At 43.9% G+C, this 18617-nt stretch overlaps 1 protein-coding gene across 8 annotated transcripts in view; it reads left to right on the top strand.

Moving 5' to 3' along the window:
* The first annotated feature begins 1213 nt into the window (after positions 1-1213).
* Positions 1214-18617, top strand: part of MAST4 (microtubule associated serine/threonine kinase family member 4) — a 574487-nt gene continuing 557083 nt past the window's right edge. For 5 of the 8 annotated variants that reach the window (XM_067031056.1, XM_067031059.1, XM_067031057.1 and 2 more), the window contains exon 1: positions 1701-2378. In XM_067031056.1, coding sequence (XP_066887157.1) covers positions 2025-2378 — 354 coding nt within the window. In that variant the 5' untranslated portion in view covers positions 1701-2024. Of the gene's footprint in view, positions 1242-1698; positions 2379-18617 lie in introns of those variants that run through there. The other 3 variants (XM_067031060.1, XM_067031065.1, XM_059062258.2) reach the window with 3 other exon arrangements.

Genomic DNA, 18617 nt, shown 5'->3' on the forward strand with positions numbered 1-18617 from the left:
ACAGCCAGAGCTGTTTTGCAGTATGGCTGTCTATGGCAATGGGGTCACATTATATTTCCTTCCCCCTCATCTTGGGGAGGGAAACTGATCAGGACAAAGCTTTCTGTCCAAAATGATGAAGCACTCTGTATGAAGTATCACTTATATGTAGATATGGTGATAGCATAAAAGGGCTCATTAGCTGAAGGGGCTTTCAACTTGAGTCCTCCACTTCTTAAGGACCTTTGGCAAGGCTGTTGTGACAAGGAGAAATCTAAGATTCTTGAGGACTCCTGAGCTTGAGGACCTGATTGTTTTCCTATGACTCTTTCCTCTTCTCCTATGGCACATTGTTAGTGTAGCACTGCCATAGCTTTTGAAAATTAATAATGGAACTATAGTATGCAGCATCAATCTCTTGCTTGACCATAGGCTCCTCCAGGGCAGGGGACCTGACTTATTCATCTTTGTATCCCCTGCAAGCACCAGGCACACATCTCAGTCAACACCTGTGGAATTGAATCTGGTTGAATTTAGATCCCAGGTCGCAGTGCCAGAGCTCACAGTAGGACTGGAGCTGAAGGCAAGTGAGGAATCATTTATTTCCCACCGCTGAGCTGACTGCTGGCTTCTGAGATATTCAAGTCACCCCATCACGCTGAAGGCCACCCAGAGAGGGCCTTAAGGTGATTCTATTGGTGCCCTTGGTGAAAGTTCTTTCTCCTAGTTCTTAGAGGTAAGGAAAATGAAGCAACCACTCCTGCATCTTGTTGGTTTACAAGCCAGGGCTAGGAGAAAGTAAAGTGGAAATGTGATTTCTTTTCATCCTCTGCTTAGCTGATGTGGAAAGACAGGAAATGGTGGGCCAGCAGCCCTCTCTAATTCAGTTTTGTCTAGTATCTGGCACAATGCTGGGCATATTCTCGGTCCTAATTAAATACAGGGGCATAATTTGTCGTTTTCCTCCCTTTCAAAAGGTACACGTCTTTGACTTAACTTTTAAATTTACAAACAGAAATAAAGACAGAAAATAGTCTTTTGAAAACTCTCCATGTGTCTAAGCCAGGCAGTCTGCTGAAGCTTTAAATATATTTGTTCTAATTCTGCTCATAGGGAGACAAGACAGATATGACTGTCTCCATTTCCAGTTGAGAACACTGAAGCCCACGGAGCTTAAGTGGAGAATCCGGGATCGGAGATCAGCTCGGTTTGGATGCGCTCACTGTACCATGAAGTTTTCCCCTTTCTCCTCCAGCACGCTGGTGGGTGCGTGCATGTGTGTGACTGTGTGTGTGTGTGTGTGTGTGTGTGTGTGTGTGTGTGTGTGTGTGTGTATGTTTCCTTTTACCCTTAAGGCCCAGCTACTTCTTCTGGTCAGTTTCCTGGATTCCACTTTTTGGAAACGAAGTCCAGTTCTTGTCCAAGGTCTCACTGCCCTCTCGGCCATCTCCCCCTGGCGTTCCCAGGACCGCCAGCCACTCCTTGGCTAAATTAAGAGTACCAGGCTTAGGCTCCGATTCCGGGCTCCATTCCCACCCTCCCAGTGCAGGTGCCTCGTTCCCGTCCCCCGGACCCCGACCCTGCAGCTGGCGTCTCGGCCCCGCCTCCCCTACCTGACGCAGGTGCGCCTGGGGCGCCGTAGCCTCCGCCCACCGGCGTGCCTGCTCTGCCATTGGTTCCCCCGGCTGCCCGTCTCTTTCGCCGGCCCCGTTCGGTCCTGGGGGGGTAGATTTTGCTGGAGAAGCCGCAGTCCCGGCTGCTCGGGAGCTGCGCGGGAGGGTTGTGGAGTGCAGATCGCGGACCCGCGCTGGCATGTCCCCGCGCACGGGAGCCCCAGTCGGCCACCGGGCCCAGGCGGCTGCTAACTTGGCTGCAGGCTCCGGCGGCCCGGCCGTGGCCATGTAGTTGCCGGCGGAGCTCTCTGCAGCCCGGGAGCGGCAGCGAGAGCGAGCCGGAGCCCAGCAGTTCGAGGCTTTCCCCGTAGGCGCTGAGTGCGTGCCGCGCCCTCGCCGGCCCTCGGGCCGCACTTTGGGCCCGAGAGGGAAATGGGGGAGAAAGTTTCGGAGGTGCTGGAGCCAGTGCTCCGTGGCTGCAGCGGCCACGGTGCCCGGACTCCCGCCCCTGCGGCGGCTGCCGCGTCCTCGCCGGGAGCTTCCTCGGCCGAGTCCTCATCGGGCTCAGAAACTCTGTCAGAGGAAGGGGAGCCCAGCTTCTCTCGGGAGCAGCCGCCGCCGCTGCCGCCGGGCGGCGCTCGGCCGCCCGCCGCGTGGGCTCCCGCGCGCTTGGTGCCCGAGCGTGGAGTCCCCGTGCCGCCGCCGCCGCCGCCGCCGCTGCCCGGAGGAGCCGCGCCCCCCGCGCCCCGGGGCAGCAGCGCGTCCCAGGAAGAGCAGGATGAGGAGGTGGGCCCGCCTTCCCCCGCCCCCACGCCGCCCTTCTGGTCCAGGCTGCCCGGCAACCCCAGCTCTCCATCCAGCACGCGGGTGGTGGGCAGCGCGCGCTGGGGCCTGGAGAGGGGGAGGGACCCCAGCTGCTGTGCCCCGAGCCCTGGGTAATGACAGGAGCTTCCCTGTGGGTCACCGGGGCTGTTACCTGTGTGTGTGTGTGTGTGCGCGCGCGTGTGCGTGCGTGTACATGTGCTGCCTGATAGTGTGCTTCTCCAGTGTCAAAGCAGCAAACTCCGTCGGTCAGGATTTGCTTCTCTGGGTCTGTGAATAGGCGTGAGCTGGACGCCTGGCTTGTTCCCACAACTGAGACCTCGTTCTCCGAAGTGGGCGTTGCTTCCCACCGTAGCGCTTGGGCAGAGGGGGGAGTGTGGTGAACGGACGGGTGTGAGAGGAGAGTGGGTGTGTTGGAGGTGGGGAACGGCTGGCAGAGGTACCCGCGAAGTTGCGCGGCGGAGTTTCGGTTGCACTGGCCCCGGGGTCCCCCGCGGGTGGTTTTGGCTGGTCCCGCGGCGTCGGTCCTCCGGCCCTCGGCCGGCGGCGCTGACCTGCGCTTCTGCATCACCTATTTGGACTTGTTCCGGGGTGTCCGGATGCGTGCTGGTCGCCAGACTGAATGGGGAACGTGCCCCCTTCTTCAGGGGACTGCGTCCATCCTGGTTTCTTGGAAGAATATTCGTGCGAAACTTGTGGGTCGCGTCCTGACACATTGAAACTGTGACTTGGTGTCCTCTCGCCTGTTTTCTCTGGCTTTTTTTCTGCTTTTGGAGGACAGTTAAGGAAGCATAAGGTCCTTGGTGTCTTTGATTGGTTGCTTTGGACGTTTCTTGAGGGGAAGTCATCTTGATCAGGGAAAGGCCATAAATAAAACATCACCCTAACAGAGCCTCCTTGTGAAGTTAATGCCTCAGTGCCAGAGTGGTATTTTCTTCCTCTCTAATGGAGTTAGTTTTAGTAAGTAATTGTCTCTGTCCGTCAGAAGATGCAAGCTGAGGCCAGTGCTCTGACGGTAGCCCCCTGGGACCCAGCCTGGAGGCATAGACTGGATCTGGCACAAAGTGAGGGGAATTGAGTCCTAGCCTGGCAGAGATGGAGCAAACCCAAGTGGTGGGCCAAGCCTCTGGCAGTAACCAGAACCCATTCCCCAGTGCCGGAGGAACGCGAGGATCCTGGACAGGTGCCTGGAGATTTGCTTTCTAGAACTGTCTCTGCTTCTGAATTGTGAGATCTTGGATGAGCTGATTCCTCTGAGGTTATTTTAATAATCTGTAAAATGAGGGGTATGACCAGTGAACTTCAAGGTAAAGTTTATTTTCACACGAACACTCCTCTTTTCTTTTTTGTTTTTGGTACGCAGGCCTCTCACTGTTGTGGCCTCTCCCGTTGCGGAGCGCAGGCTCAGCGGTCATAGCTCACGGGCCCAGCCGCTCCGCGGCATGTGGGATCTTCCCGGACCGGGGCACGAACCCTTGTCCCCTGCATCGGCAGGCGGACTCTCAACCACTGAGCCACCAGGGAAGTCCCACTCCTCTTTTCCGATCAGGAATTTAGGATGGATCCAAAGTGCAGGTTGATCCTAGGGACAGGGTGCCAGGAGTTAAGCTGAGCATCACACCCACCACAGAGTTACCCGACCAAACCCCCAGACTAAACCAGTGTTCTCAGTGGTTGCATCTCCCTTTGAAAGATGCCAGGCATGTGCTGGCGTACTTCCCGAGATGAGCACGCTGGTCACTGGGCAGTAGGGACTATGACCCAACATAATGATACCACTAGATTCTAATGTAGTGTTGCCATCGGTAGAGAAGATAGTAGAGTTTGTTGCCCTATGTTTTCTGCGTAGCTAGGAGGGTACTTCATGATATAACATGGTCTTGCAGATCCCAGGTGGGAGAAGTCAGGAATTTCTCACTTTTGATCCCAATCCTGTAGCTGATTTATTGCCTGGCCTCAGGGTGACAGTGTTTTATTTTCTTGGAAGTGGATGTAACGATAGCTTATTTCACAGGCACTGCAGTGAGGAATGGTTGATTGAAACACATTTTGGAAAGTGGAATGACTAAATAACATTGGTCAGTATTTGTGAAATCTCAGAATTGGATGTAAAGTGATACAGTATTGCAATTTATTGTGTAATTTAACCTGTGGCAGGGGATGCTGGAAATTGTCCAGGAGTAGAAATCTTGACTTGCTCTGAGAATTTTAAGGAGAAACTAAAACTGTGGAGTAGAGAAGTTATAGTCTTGGTGAGAGGGGTTGAAGTCCAGGGCACATTTTCTGGCTCTTACACTGGTGCCAGTGTGGTTCAGGGGTTCTTAGCCTTTGAGAGGGTGTTTTGGGTCTCTTTGAGAACCTAATGAACGCTCTCCCTCCTCTCCTCAGAAAGCGGGCACCACTAGAAATACCATTCCAGCAGGTTCAGTGAGGAACACTGGGTTACACACTGTCAGTTTGGTGGAAAGACTTGGGTTTGATTCCCGCCTCTGCCACCTTAACTAGATGTGAGATGTGGACCACTCAGCTGATGTAAGGCCTGATTTTTCCCCTCTTAAATGGGAATAATAGCAATAGGGTCATTAGGCATTTTATACATGCCACCTAGTTTAATCCTAGTCTAGTATCTAACATTTAGCATGGAGTGCTAAGTAAATATTAATTTTTCAAGTTCATTTGTGATTAAAAATGTTGTGAAAAGAGGTACAAGTTTGGGCTGGCTTATTTTATTTACGCATAATTAATCTGCTCCCTACTTTCAGAGGACCTGAGGCCTTGTCTATACTGTTTATTGTCACTTTTTTAGTATTAGCTGGGAAACAGTTTTTATCTGGATCAGGTTGCATTATGGGAAGGCACTGTTAGCATAGTGTTAGTTATACGGTAGCAAGGCACCGAGTAGAAAGCCTTAAAAGGCTTAAGGGAAACCCATAAAATGGAAGGAGGTTCATTTAGATTTAAAAATTGTTAGGTCTGGCTTGGGAGACATTGTCTTCCAGTTTTTTTTTCAGTAAGTTACTGCATCAGTTTTTAAAAAGCAGCAAAATTCAATTTCCTAGTGTATTATTGCAGTGCTAATTTTGGGGGCACCCTTGTTGAAGCTGCTTGCATATACTATTAATGTCAACAGTGTTTGACCTATCTCATATTTTATCTTACTGTCAATATTTGTATAAACTTGCAAAGTCTCATAGACTTAAATCAGCCCTTTAAGCTTTTGGTGTCTTAAAAACAATACTTTACCATGGCAATGATTGTAGTTTTTATGTACTTAATAATCAAACACACGAGAGGGATAATAGTGCATGGTTTTTTGTTTAAATAAAGTGCATCTCAACCCCTGATTCCTCAAGCCTGTGGATTTGGGGGTCTCTGCAAGTTGAGGGTAATAGACTGTGTTTCGGATAGTCATGATGATCTGGATTGGATGAGTGTCCCTCTAACATTTCTGAGATTTGCTCTGAGGCTCTCTGCCCTGTCCCTTCTCAAAGCACCTTCTAATAACTCTCATAAAGTACTCAGTGCCATTTTCTGTGTGTCAGTGAACTCATAAAGGCAGGAATTTTGTCTTTGTGTGTTTAGCACAATGCTTCTAATATATTAGTAGGGGCTCAGTACATGTATGTTGAATGAAAGAGGAAAAATACATCTTTGAAAACGGTTGCACATTTGACTGAATGGTGACCATGTGTGTATTGTTTTGTCTGTTGTGAATTATGCTTAAACCTCTAGATCTCTTATCAAAAAAGCCTCCTGAATCACAGTGAAAATATTATGAGCAGTTTTTCCAGGTAAATTTTGAAGAAAGTCAAATCAGTGAGGATGCACTCACAATGCCTGTGCAGGACTTGCATATTTACTATGCTTTTCACTGTGTGTGTTAGAACTTGAAACTTTCAGGGATTCTTAGAATGGCAGAAAAAAGGCTTATTAGCTAAAAGGATTTTCAACTCCATATAAAGCATCTAATTTATACTTTGCTACCCTAAAGGATTTACTTTACTGGCATGAGGTGGGAAACAATTTCCCTTATTAACAAAAGGCACAATTAGGGGATGTCTTTTTTTTTTTTTTGAATTTTATTTATTTTTTTTATGCAGCAGGTTCTTCTTAGTCATCCATTTTATCCACATCAGTGTATACATGTCAGTCCCAATCGCCCAATTCATCACACCACCACCCCCAGGCCACCGCGGTTTTCCCCCCTTGGTGACCATACGTTTGTTCTCTACATCTGTGTCTCAATTTCTGCCCTGCAAACCGGTTCATCTGTACCATTTTTCTAGGTTCCACATACATGCGTTAATATACGATATTTGTTTTTCTCTTTCTGACTTCACTCTGTATGACAGTCTCTAGATCCATCCACGTCTCAACAAATGACCCAATTTCATTCCTTTTTATGGCTGAGTAAAATTCCATTGTATATATGTATATACCACATCTTCTTTATCCATTCGTCTGTCGATGGGCATTTAGGTTGCTTCCATGACCTGGCTATTGTAAATAGTGCTGCAATGAACATTGGGGTGCATGTGTCTTTTTGAATTATGGTTTTCTCTGGGTATATGCCCAGTAGTGGGATTGCTGGATCATATGGTAATTCTATGTTTAGTTTTTTAAGGAACCTCCATACTGTTCTCCATAGTGGCTGTATCAATTTACATTCCCACCAACAGTGCAAGAGGGTTCCCTTTTCTCCACACCCTCTCCAGCATTTGTTGTTTGAAGATTTTCTGATGATGCCTGTTCTAACTGGTGTGAGATGATACCTCATTGTGATTTTGATTTGCATTTCTCTAATGATTAGTGATGTTGAGCAGCTTTTCATGTGCTTCTTGGCCATCTGCATGTCTTCTTTGGAGAAATGTCTATTTAGGTCTTCTGCCCATTTTTGGATTGTGTTGTTTGTTTTTTTTAATATTGAGCTGCATGAGCTGTATATATATTTTGGAGATTAATCCTTTGTCGATTCATTTGCGAATATTTTCTCCCATTCTGAGGGTTGTCTTTTTTTTTTTTTTTCAGTACACGGGCCTCTCACTGCTGTGGCCTCTCCCGTTGCGGAGCACAGGCTCCGGACGCTCAGGCTCAGCGGCCATGGCTCACGGGCCCAGCCGCCCCGCGGCATGTGGGATCTTCCCGGACCGGGGCACGAACCCGTGTCCCCTGCATCGGCAGGCGGACTCCCAACCACTGCGCCACCAGGGAAGCCCGTGAGGGTTGTCTTTTGGTCTTGTTTATGGTTTCCTTTGCTGTGTAAAAGCTTTGAAGTTTCATTAGGTCCCATTTGTTTATTTTTGTTTTTATTTCCATTACTCTAGGAGGTGGATCAAAAAAGATCTTGCTGTGACTTATGTCAAAGAGTGTTCTTCCTATGTTTTCCTCTAGGAGTTTTATAGTGTCTGGTCTTACATTTAGGTCTCTAATCCATTTTGAGTTTATTTTATTTTATTTTATTTTTGCAGTATGCGGGCCTCTCACTGTTGTGGCCTCTCCCGTTGCGGAGCACAGGCTCCGGACGCGCAGGCTCAGCGGCCATGGCTAACGGGCCCAGCCACTCCGTGGCATGTGGGATCTTCCTGGACCGGGGCACGAACCCATGTCCCCTGTATTGGCAGACAGACTCTCAACCACTGTGCCACCAGGGAAGTCCCTTGGGTTTATTTTTGTGTATGGTGTTAGGGAGTGTTCTAATTTCATTCTTTTACATGTAGCTGTCCAGTTTTCCCAGCACCAGTTATTGAAGAGGCTGTCTTTTCTCCATTGCATATCTTTGCCTCCTTTGTCATAGATTAGTTGACCATAGGTGTGTGGATTTATCGCTGGGCTTTCTATCTTGTTCCATTGATCTATATTTCTATTTTTGTGCCAGTACCATATTGTCTGGATTACTGTAGCTTTGTAGTATAGTCTGAAGTTAGGGAGCCTGATTCCTCCAGCTCTGCTTTTTTCCCACAAGACTGCTTTGGCTATTCGGGGTCTTTTGTGTCTCCATACAAATTTTAAGTCTTTTTGTTCTAGCTCTGTAAAAAATGCCATTGATAATTTGGTAGGGATTGCACTGAATCTGTAGATTGCTTTGGGTAGTATAGTCATTTTCACAATATCGATTCTTCCAATCCAAGAACATGGTATATCTCTCCATCTGTTGGTATCATCTTTAATTTCTTTCATCAGTGTCATATAGTTTTCTGCATACAGGTCTTTTGTCTCCTAGGTAGGTTTATTCCTAGGTATTTTAGTCTTTTTGTTGCAATGGTAAATGGGAGTGTTTCCTTAATTTCTCTTTCTGATTTTGCATTGTTAGTATATAGGAAAGCATGAGATTTCTGTGCATTAATTTTGTATCCTGCAACTTTACCAAATTCATTGATTCGCTCTAGTAGTTTTCTGGTGACGTCTTTAGGATTCTCTGTGTATAGTATCATGTCATCTGCAAACAGTGACAGTTTTACTTCTTCTTTTCCAATCTGTATTCCTTTTATTTCTTTTTCTTTTCTGATTGCCATGGCTAGGACTTCCAAAACTATGTTGGATAATAGTGGTGAGAGTGTACGTCCTTATCTTGTTTCTGATCTTAGAGGAAATACTTTCAGTTTTTCACCATTGAGAATGATGTTTGCTGTGGGTTTGTCATATATGGCCTTTATTATGTTGAGGTAGGTTCCCTCTATGGCCACTTTCTGGAGAGTTTTTATCAAAAATGGGTGTTGAATTTTGTCAAAAGCTTTTTCTGCATCTATTGAGATGATCATATGGTTTTTATTCTAATTTGTTAATACAGTGTATCACATTGATTGATTTGTGTATATTGAAGAATCCTTGCATACCTGGGATAAATCCCATTTGATCGTGGTGTGTGATCCTTTTAATGTGTTGTTGGGTTCTGTTTGCTAATATCTTGTTGAGGATTTTTGCATCTATATTCATCAGTGATATTGGTCTGTAATTTTCTTTTTTTGTAGTATCTTTGTCTGGTTTTGGTATCAGGGTGGTGGTAGCCTCGTAGAATGAGTTTGGGAGTGTTCCTTCCTCCACAATTGTTTGGAAGAGTTTGAGAAGGATGGGTGTTAGCTCTTCTCTAAATGTTTGATAGAATTCACCTGTGAAGCCATCTGGTCCTGGACTTTTTTTGTTGGAAGATTTTTAATCACAGTTTCCATTTCATTACTTGTGATTGCTCTGTTCATATTTTCTGTTTCTTCCTGGCTCAGTCTTGGATGGTTATGACTTTCTAAGAATTTGTCCATTTCTTCCAGGTTGTTCATTTTATTGGCATAGAGTTGCTTGTAGTAGTCTGTTAGGATGCTTTGTATTTCTGCAGTGTCTGTTGTAACTTCTCCTTTTTCATTTCTATTTTTATTGATTTGAGTCCTCCCCCTCTTTTTCTTGATGAGTCTGGCTAATGGTTTATCAATTTTGTTTATCTTCTCAAAGAACCAGCTTCTAGTTTTATCTTTGCTATTGTTTTCTTTGTTTCTATTTCATTTATTTCTGCTCTGATCCTTATGATTTCTTTCCTTCTGCTAACTTTGGATTTTGTTTGTCCTTCTTCCTCTAGTTCCTTTAGGTGTAAGGTTAGATTGTTTATTTTAGATTTTTCTTGTTTCTTGAGGTAGGATTGTATAGCTATAAACTTCCCTCTTAGAACTGCTTTTGCTGCATCCCATAGGTTTTGGATCATCGTGTTTTCATTGTCATTTGTCTTTAGGTTTTTTTTTTATTTTCTGGTTTATTTCTTCAGTGATCTCTTGGTTATTTAGTAGTGTATTGTTTAGCCTCCATGTGTTTGTGTCTTTTCCTTTTTTTCCCCAGTAATTCATTTCTAATCTCATAGCGTTGTGGTCAGAAAAGATGCTTGATATGATTTCAATTTTCTTAAATTTTCTGAGGCTTGATTTGTGACCCAAGATATGATCTATCCTGGAGAATGTTCTGTGTGCACTTGAGAAGAAAGTGTAATCTGCTGTTTTTGGATGGAATGTCCTATAAATATCAATTAAATCTATCTGGTCTTTTGTATCATTTAAAGCTTTGTTTCCATATTAATTTTCTGTTTGGATGATCTGTCCATTGGGTAAGTGAGGTGTAAGTCCCCCACTGTTATTGTGTTACTGTTGATTTCCTCTTTTATAGCTGTTAGCAGTTGCCTTATGTATTGTGTTGGGAAGCCTGTGTTGGATGCATATATATTTATAATTATTATATCTTCTTCTTGGATTGATCCCTTGATCATTACGTAGTGTCCTTCCTTGTCTCTTGTAACATTCTTTATTTTCAAGTCTACTTTATCTGATATGAGTATTGATACTCCAGCTTTCTTTTGATTTCCATTTGCATGGAATATCTTTTTCCATCCCCTTACTTTCAGTCTGTATGTGTCCCTAGGTCTGAAGTGGGTCTCTTGCAGACAGCATATTTATGGGTCTTGTTTTTGTATCTATTCAGCGAGCCTGTGTCTTTTGGTTGGAGCATTTAAGCCATTCAAGTTTAAGGTAATTATTGATATGTATAGTTTATGACCATTTTATTAATTGTTTGGGGTTTGTTTTTGTAGGTCCTTTTCTTCTCTTGTGTTTCCCACTTAGAGAAGTTCCTTAAACATTTGTTGTAGAGCTGGTTTGGTGGTGTTCAATTCCCTTAGCTTTTGCTTGTCTGTAAAGCTTTTGATTTCTCCATCAAATCTGAATGAGATCCTTGCTGGGTAGAGTAATCTTGGTTGTTGATTCTTCCCTTTTATCAGTTTAAGTATATCATGCCACTCCCTTCTGGTTTGTAGAGTTTCTGCTGAGAAATTAGCTGTTAACCTTATGGGAGTTCCCTTGTATGTTATTTGTCGTTTTTCCCTTGCTGCTTTCAGTAATTTTTCTTTGTCTTTAATTTTTGCCAATTTGATTCCTATGTGTCTCGCCATGTTTCTCCTTGGGTTTATCCTGTATGGGACTCTCTGTGCTTCCTGGACTTGGGTGGCTATTTCCTTTCCCATGTTAGGGAAGTTTTCAACTATAATCTCTTCAAATATTTTCTCGGGTCCTTTCTCTCTGTCTTCTCTTTCTGGGATCCCTATAATGCAAATGTTGTGTTTCACGTTATCCCAGACGTCTCTTAGGCTGTCTTCAGTTCTTTTCATTCTTTCTTCTTTATTTTGTTCTGCAGCTGTGAATTCCACCATTCTGTCTTCCAGGTCACTTATCCATTCTTCTGCCTCAGTTATTCTGCTATTGATTCCTTCTCGTGTAGTATTCATTTCAGTTATTGTATTGTTCATCTCTGTTTGTTTGTTATTTAATTCTTCTAGGTCTTTGTTAAACATTTCTTGCATCTTCTCGATCTTTGCCTCCATTCTTTTTCTGAGGTCCTGGATCATCTTCACTTTCATTATTCTGAATTCTTTTTCTGGAAGGTTGCCTATCTCCACTTCATTTAGTTGTTTTGGGGGGGCTTTATCTCGTTGCTTCATCTGGTGCATAGCCCTCTCCCTTTTTATCTTGTCTATGTTTCTGTGAATGTGGTTTTCATTCCACATGCTGCAGGATTGTAGTTCTTTGTGGGGATGTCTTTTAACTGTTCTATTAATGATGTGAGTTTGAAGACTGCTCTTAATGTTATGCATAGATGTGTAGATGAATGTCTCGTCTTCACTGGTGACGAGAATAAATAGCAAAGAGCAACCATGAATTCAGTAAAACTTTTCACTGAATTGGTGTTTTATGAATCATAGCAGCTACATAATTTGAAAAGAAGAGTAGTGTGTAAATCTTGGCATGTCTATTATTGAGTCTGCTTTTGACTCCCTGCTTCAATAAGAGCCACAGGTTTAGAACGTCAGTCAGCCAATGTATATTAACTCTCGAGAAGCATCACCTTCGGCACTGAAAACAGGAGGGTGGCCAAGACAGAGATAGTTTTGACCTCACAAAGCTTCTAGTGTAGTGGGGGAGATAGTCCCTAGCCACATGAGTTTTCATTAATTGGCTTCCAACGTGGTAGATAGGGAACAGGCTCTGAGGGAGTGTGCACCTCCTGTCCCCTGGGAGGTGGGAACTGCCTCACTGAGGAGTTATTGGGGAAGGGGGGTGGACAAGAGTAATGCAGGTGGCAGAGAGAGCATGTGGGTCTGGGGGCTGAGGACTCTGGGTCATGTGTGTGGAGCCGAGGAGGGCATGGCCTCAGGGGACGCTGGAGAGAGAAGCAGCGGCTGGGTCATACACACCTTTTGGACTTTATTCTAAGGCACCAGGAGCCACCGAAGGTTTGAAGCAAGGAAGTGACTCCATCAGATTGGCGTTTCGGGAAGCCAGGCAGCCAGGAGCCCACCTGTTGGGAACTGCAGGTGTAGCTCGTTGAAATGTTCCATGTTATCAGGGAGCTGATGACCTGAGAAGAAGCCATCTTAATAAGCGGTGTGTGGGCGGAACGGGGGGGCTCATTCCTGGCGGCTCAGGCATCCAGGAAATGGAACAGGATGGAGAGAACACTTTCGTGTGGCTATTAATGCTGCTTTTCACTGCTATGTTGCCTTAAGCCTAGTATTTTCTCGAAGGAAAACCTTTAATGATGAATGGAGACAGAGAAGAGGGCCTTGCGAATGCTCGTGTCCACAGTCAGTTGCAGGGGACATTGACCTGAGGTGAAAGGAGGAGAAATTGCCTGGAGGGGGTGTGAGATCCTCTGGTGGTGGGAAGTGTGGTGTTTGTGAGCTAACACACATTACGAGAGTCTGGCTTATTTGCTTGGATGTTCCTAAAGAACGTAGGGTCAGAGTCAGGGAAGGGATGAGGCTTTTACCCTTTCCACCTCGGGTCTGAGGTATTCTAGGAAATGTCAACTGTTTATATTTCACCAGTGTTTCAGAGCCAGGGACAAAGGCTGACTCTCTGTTCCCTCAGACTTAGTGGATACAGTGTATGAGTCCAGGTCTTTTTAATTTTGCCCCTGCAAGGAAGGGTGTGGAAGCACGTTAGAGTGCCGGCTGTGAAGATGGTAAACTACGGGAAGAATCCTGGTAGAAAAGTTCTCCCGATGAGAAGGGTCCATAACCTGGTGTTAGAGAAAACTGAGCGCGTGTGCGTGTGCACGCGTGCGCATACAGGTATGCATGCACATGTATATCTAAGAAGAGATAATTGTCCTTTTTAGATGGAAGACACCCCAGGCCATGTTAAAGCACGGTCGCACATTCTGTAGTGTTGCCTGGAAAGGACTTGTTCTCCCCTCCTCCATCCCTTCAGACCAGCAGCCGGTGTTCCCTACTCTGGGGTCAGGGTCTGTATTGTACCTAAGGGTACATACCAGTGATCCCATTTCAGCCACTTATAGGCTGTGTGCCTTTGGAAAGGTTATTAATACTGAGACTGTTTCTTTATCTGTAAAATGGACATGCCAGTATTTATTGCAGAGGGTCGTTATGAGAATTAATGAGGTGTTTTATATTGAGGACCCAGCATGATTCCTGGCATGTAGTATGCATTCCATGATGGTGTTTGCTAATATGACTGAGTATGGAAAAGCTGGTTTATGCAGAATATCAGCTCCATAGCCAGGAATAATCGGAAGCCTAGATGTCCCTTCCCTGATGGATTATGCTACCGTCATGGTTTGTGGGTGGTTCTGGGAGGCCCTTTCATTCATGAGTAGGTAGATATGTAACATAGTGATCACTTTTAAATTCATGGACACAGCATTTCTTACGATGTACTAATAGCAAAGCCTTATGGTTCATTAACTCCTCTGTAAGACACGATCTCTCTTTTGCTCATGGAACCTGCTCCTAGTGATCTTGTATTAAATGATATTCTAAAAGACTCTCTGAACATGCAAATTACTAGCTGTGCCCAGGGATTTAGTAAGAAGACAGCATGTCACCCCTGTGGTGAGGCTGGTGACATGACCATGTACTTCATGATGATTTGGGGGCTAAGAAGGGAGAAACAAGGAAATCAGATGATTTTCTGGAAGCCAGCTTTGGTTCCTGTAAGCATCGGGTGGGGAGGCAGGTGGTCCGGGGGCCACCCCAGCTTCACAGAGGGGAAATCCGTTAGACATGTGATAGAACTATTAAAAATGCAAGAACTCATGTATGTGAATTGTCCAACAAAAAGTCTGTTTTGTCCCTTTGGGGCAATGTAAACATTTCAATTTTTTAAGGCAAAATTGCAAAAACCTAGGAGTGCTTTTGATATAACTCAGGTAAATGCTGGTGCAGTGACTGAAGGTCGTTTTCCCTTCCACCAGCCTGGTGCTCTGCTCTATGTACCTGTTTAGGTTGACATTTACACAGCTTTGCATCATTTAGTTCAAGGATGATTGTGTCCTTTTATGTCTCTGATATTTAGTCCGGTTTCTTATCTGGTCCTATTATTTTGGGGTAGAGCATAAGATCAAATATGATAAAGCAGAAGTCTCTTTCTCCAGCAGCTTGTGTGCACTTGTTTCTTTCCCTGTCTTTGTCCTTTTCTCTCACCGGGTTCAGAATTCCTGGAAAGGATTGGACAGTAGTCATGTGTGTTTCCAGGCTTAGGAGAGAAAACCCCAAAATGTGAAATGTCAGTTCAGGACCGTGGTCAGCGGTAGACAAACATTTAAGACACATTTAAATGTATAGAACTTGTGTGAAATTTCAGGTTGCTTCTCCAACTTCTCTTAATGAAAAGCATTCACTGCTTATTTAGTGATTTGAATTCATAACTAGGCACATGTGTCTGTGAGACAGCTTATAAATTTGTACCCTAGGCCTGTACTCTTTTGCTAGCCCATCAATTCTCCTCTTAGACACAGTCCATATATTTTTGATTATGGTGCTTACTTCCACTGTACCTTTCAGCCCAAATGCTTTGTACTGATATTGGGGGCAGGGGGAGGTGGAGGGGAGGATGGAAATACTGCCAAATTGGCTTTCTTTTCTTAACTAATTTCATAGGCTATGGTGTGGAAAATGAAAATTTAATTTTAACTTTCTTGACGTTGTATTTTTGAGGTGTTTTCAGTGGCCAACAAGCTCACAGGTGCACCCAGTTTAGTGCTACGGGGTAGCTGAATACGCATTCACAAACTCACATCAGGTGTGTGTCTTTTGGCCTCTGCCTTAGAACTTGGTTAGCTACTTTTTTAACAAGCTGAGAAGTTAGGTACGTAGTTCTCTCCTGGTTGATGATTTTATGGCTTTCCAAGTTTGTTTTAAAAATAATATCATCATATCTTGGGGTTCTAGTGTTAATGTGTGTCATAACTGGCATTTCTTTATACAGAGATGGATGTACCTTCTGCAGTGCAGGAAGGGTCCCAGTGCCTCACCAGTGGTAGGGAAATAAAGTAAAATTGGGTTAAAATTGGTGGTTAAAATGTTATGTCCCTGTACACTGTCCTTGAGACTTATATTCTCAGAAATTACAAATTTAAAATTGCTTCTTAGGGCAGTCATTACTAGGTAAAAAACTGCATTAAGGTATTGATATAGAATGCAGTTGTGATGAAATCCATTTTGTGTATAAAGGTTAAGTGATTATTTTCACAAAGAGGTTCTTTATGAATAAATTGATTCCATAGGAATGTGTCTAGCTCCCATACACTCAAACTCACAGAATTTGCTTTGTCACTCCCTTAGTTTTAGCTGGAGTGCTTAACTGAAAGCACCTGAGGCTTAATTGAAATCATCATCAGCCCAGGGCAGCTCTGACGCTACTCACTTAGATGCAGCCAAGAAGAGATGGGGAGAGTTGCTCCAGAGAGAAGGGCAGTCCCAAATGTTTGTTTGGAGAGAAAGGACCATCAGAAAGTCTTACTTAAGGAGAACTTCAGACTCATCTCAAATGAGTAGAGTACAAATCAGAAAGACCCAAGAAAATGCTGACCTTCCTGTTCTTGTGGCTCTTATGAGACCGGTAAGTTGAATCGCCACGTTACGCCAGCGTCGCCTTAGTTTTAACACTGAGCGAGCATGTGTGAGCACGAGAGAGCGAAGGAGAACGAGAGAAAAACTGCTTGTCAAGTAAGGAAAGACTATCTTCTTTTTCCCCTACGTTTTGGTACTTTATTTATGTGGTGTTGAAATCTTACCTTTGTAAATTTTACTTCATGTACCACTTTATTTCTTTGGGATGTCTTGGTTTTTTTGTTCTGTAGACACTGTTTCCCTAATAAGCTACTGCAGTTCACTGTTGTTTGGGAGGAGGAGGATGGTCCAAAATGTGCCTCCGAGACCTTTCAGGACTCGCTTTAATCCGTGGTGATGGCAGGTCCTAAGCCCTGATGCAGAGTCTCTTAGGAGGACAAGAGATAACATGGGCATTCTCACTTGGTTTGCTTAATTATAATGTCAATAACACTTTGACTTTTCAAGACTTCTGCTTTTGAAATTAAAACATTTCTACTTGGAAAAAGCTGAGGGCAACGGTTTTAAAATTATAGAATAAGACCTGTTGGGAAGAGTTAGACTGATAGAGTAGCAATGTGACAGTTGTGTAACCTGCTACAATCATACTGTTTTAAATTAAAAAAAAAATTTTTCTGAGTCATCACTTTCTGTGTTAGGTTACCTGTCATTCTGTTTTCTAAATCATTCCTGTTTCTTTCATCCCCTTTTTATATATAGCTTGGTCATCAGAATTTTAAAAAGAACATCACAAATCACTTTGATTGGAAGAGTGTAGTAAAACCTTTGTTAAACAGAATGTTTGGGGGAGAGACTCTTTTTTGGTTACTCAGTTTTATGAGTCACTGAAAATTAACTTGAAAGCTCTTTTGTTCTCACTTTGTTGTTTACCTTTTTTTCTTATAATTTCGAGGTGTGGTTTTCCTGCCTTATTTTGTGCTGAACAAGTTAGCTTTTGTTAAAAAAAAATATTGGACATATTGTAATGCTTTAGGGCTCTCACTTTGGGTATCAATCACCTTCGAAAACTACTGAAGATGGAAAAGTGCATAAAAAGTATAAAATTGCATGTGCTATTAACAAATTGTCTTTATTTCTTTCACTTTAAAGTTGAAGTTAGCAAAGTACTTTTTTCCTGAGGGTTGTGCTGAATTATCTTTGTTCCCGGGTTATGCCAGATCTTGAATATATTGTTAAAATTTGTACAGTACTTACCAGTTTGCACAGGATTTCCTGATACTATTTCAACTGTTCTCTCATTCTCGTTTTGTACACACTTCTTTTTGTAGTACAGTTAATAGTTTCTCTCTCCTCTACTCCACTAGATTGTATAACGTTGAGAGGGTCATTTAGCCACAGTATGGTAGTGTGGGCCAGTTGAATTACCAATTAAGCTTAAAAAGACTTTTGTAGGGGCTTCCCTGGTGGCGTAGTGGTTGAGAATCCGCCTGCCGATGCAGGGGACACGGGTTCGTGCCCTGGTCCGGGAAGATCCCACATGCCGCGGAGCAACTAAGCCCGTGAGCCATGGCCGCCAGGCCTGCGCGTCCGGAGCCTGTGCTCCGCAACGGGAGAGGCCGCAACAGTGAGAGGCCCGCATACCGCAAAAAAAAAAAAAAAAAAAAAAAAGACTTTTGTAAAAGTTGAGTAAATGCATATAAAACACTCAGAATGGTGTCTTGACACAAGTATGCCTCCATGGCAATTTGGGGCAATACTTATTATTATCCACTATATGTACTGTCCATTTGGCATTAAGAGTTTGAGTTAAGTATCTGCAGAACTTTAAAGATCAGGGGGAAGATTTAACTGGTGGCCTAAAACCCAGGATCCTAGGTTTAATAGTCTGAGTGGGTTTCTACACATGAAGTTTTGACTATATAGACCAATTCTTATTTTTCTGTTAGCGTTGGGAAAGCATATTCTGTTAAGTTGTTCACTACCATCACACTTGTAGCTCTAAGCCATTTTTGGCCACATGTTTAAAGGAATTATTTGAATTGCTGATGAAATATTGACAACTATCCTTAAAATTTTACCACTGATCCTGGGCTGTATTCATTAGTGCTCAGGATAAACTGCTGTCAGTGGAAATGTCAGGAATTCTGGCAACTTTGTCAGGGCTGGATAAGTGGTGATGTAGGAGTTGGGAGTTGAACTGTGCCTTGGCTCCTTGCTGGGCAAGGAGTTAACCTCCACGGTCTTCCTGTGTGATGAAAAGCGGTCCTTTCCGCTCCAGTGTTTTGTTTCCTCTTACTATAGAAACATTGATTTAAAAATTTAAAGTTGTCATCAGTTTATAATTTGTTACAGAGCTGTCATTCACATTT

This window comes from Kogia breviceps, chromosome 4 (assembly GCF_026419965.1).
Source record: "Kogia breviceps isolate mKogBre1 chromosome 4, mKogBre1 haplotype 1, whole genome shotgun sequence".
Taxonomy (NCBI): Eukaryota; Metazoa; Chordata; class Mammalia; order Artiodactyla; family Physeteridae; genus Kogia; species Kogia breviceps.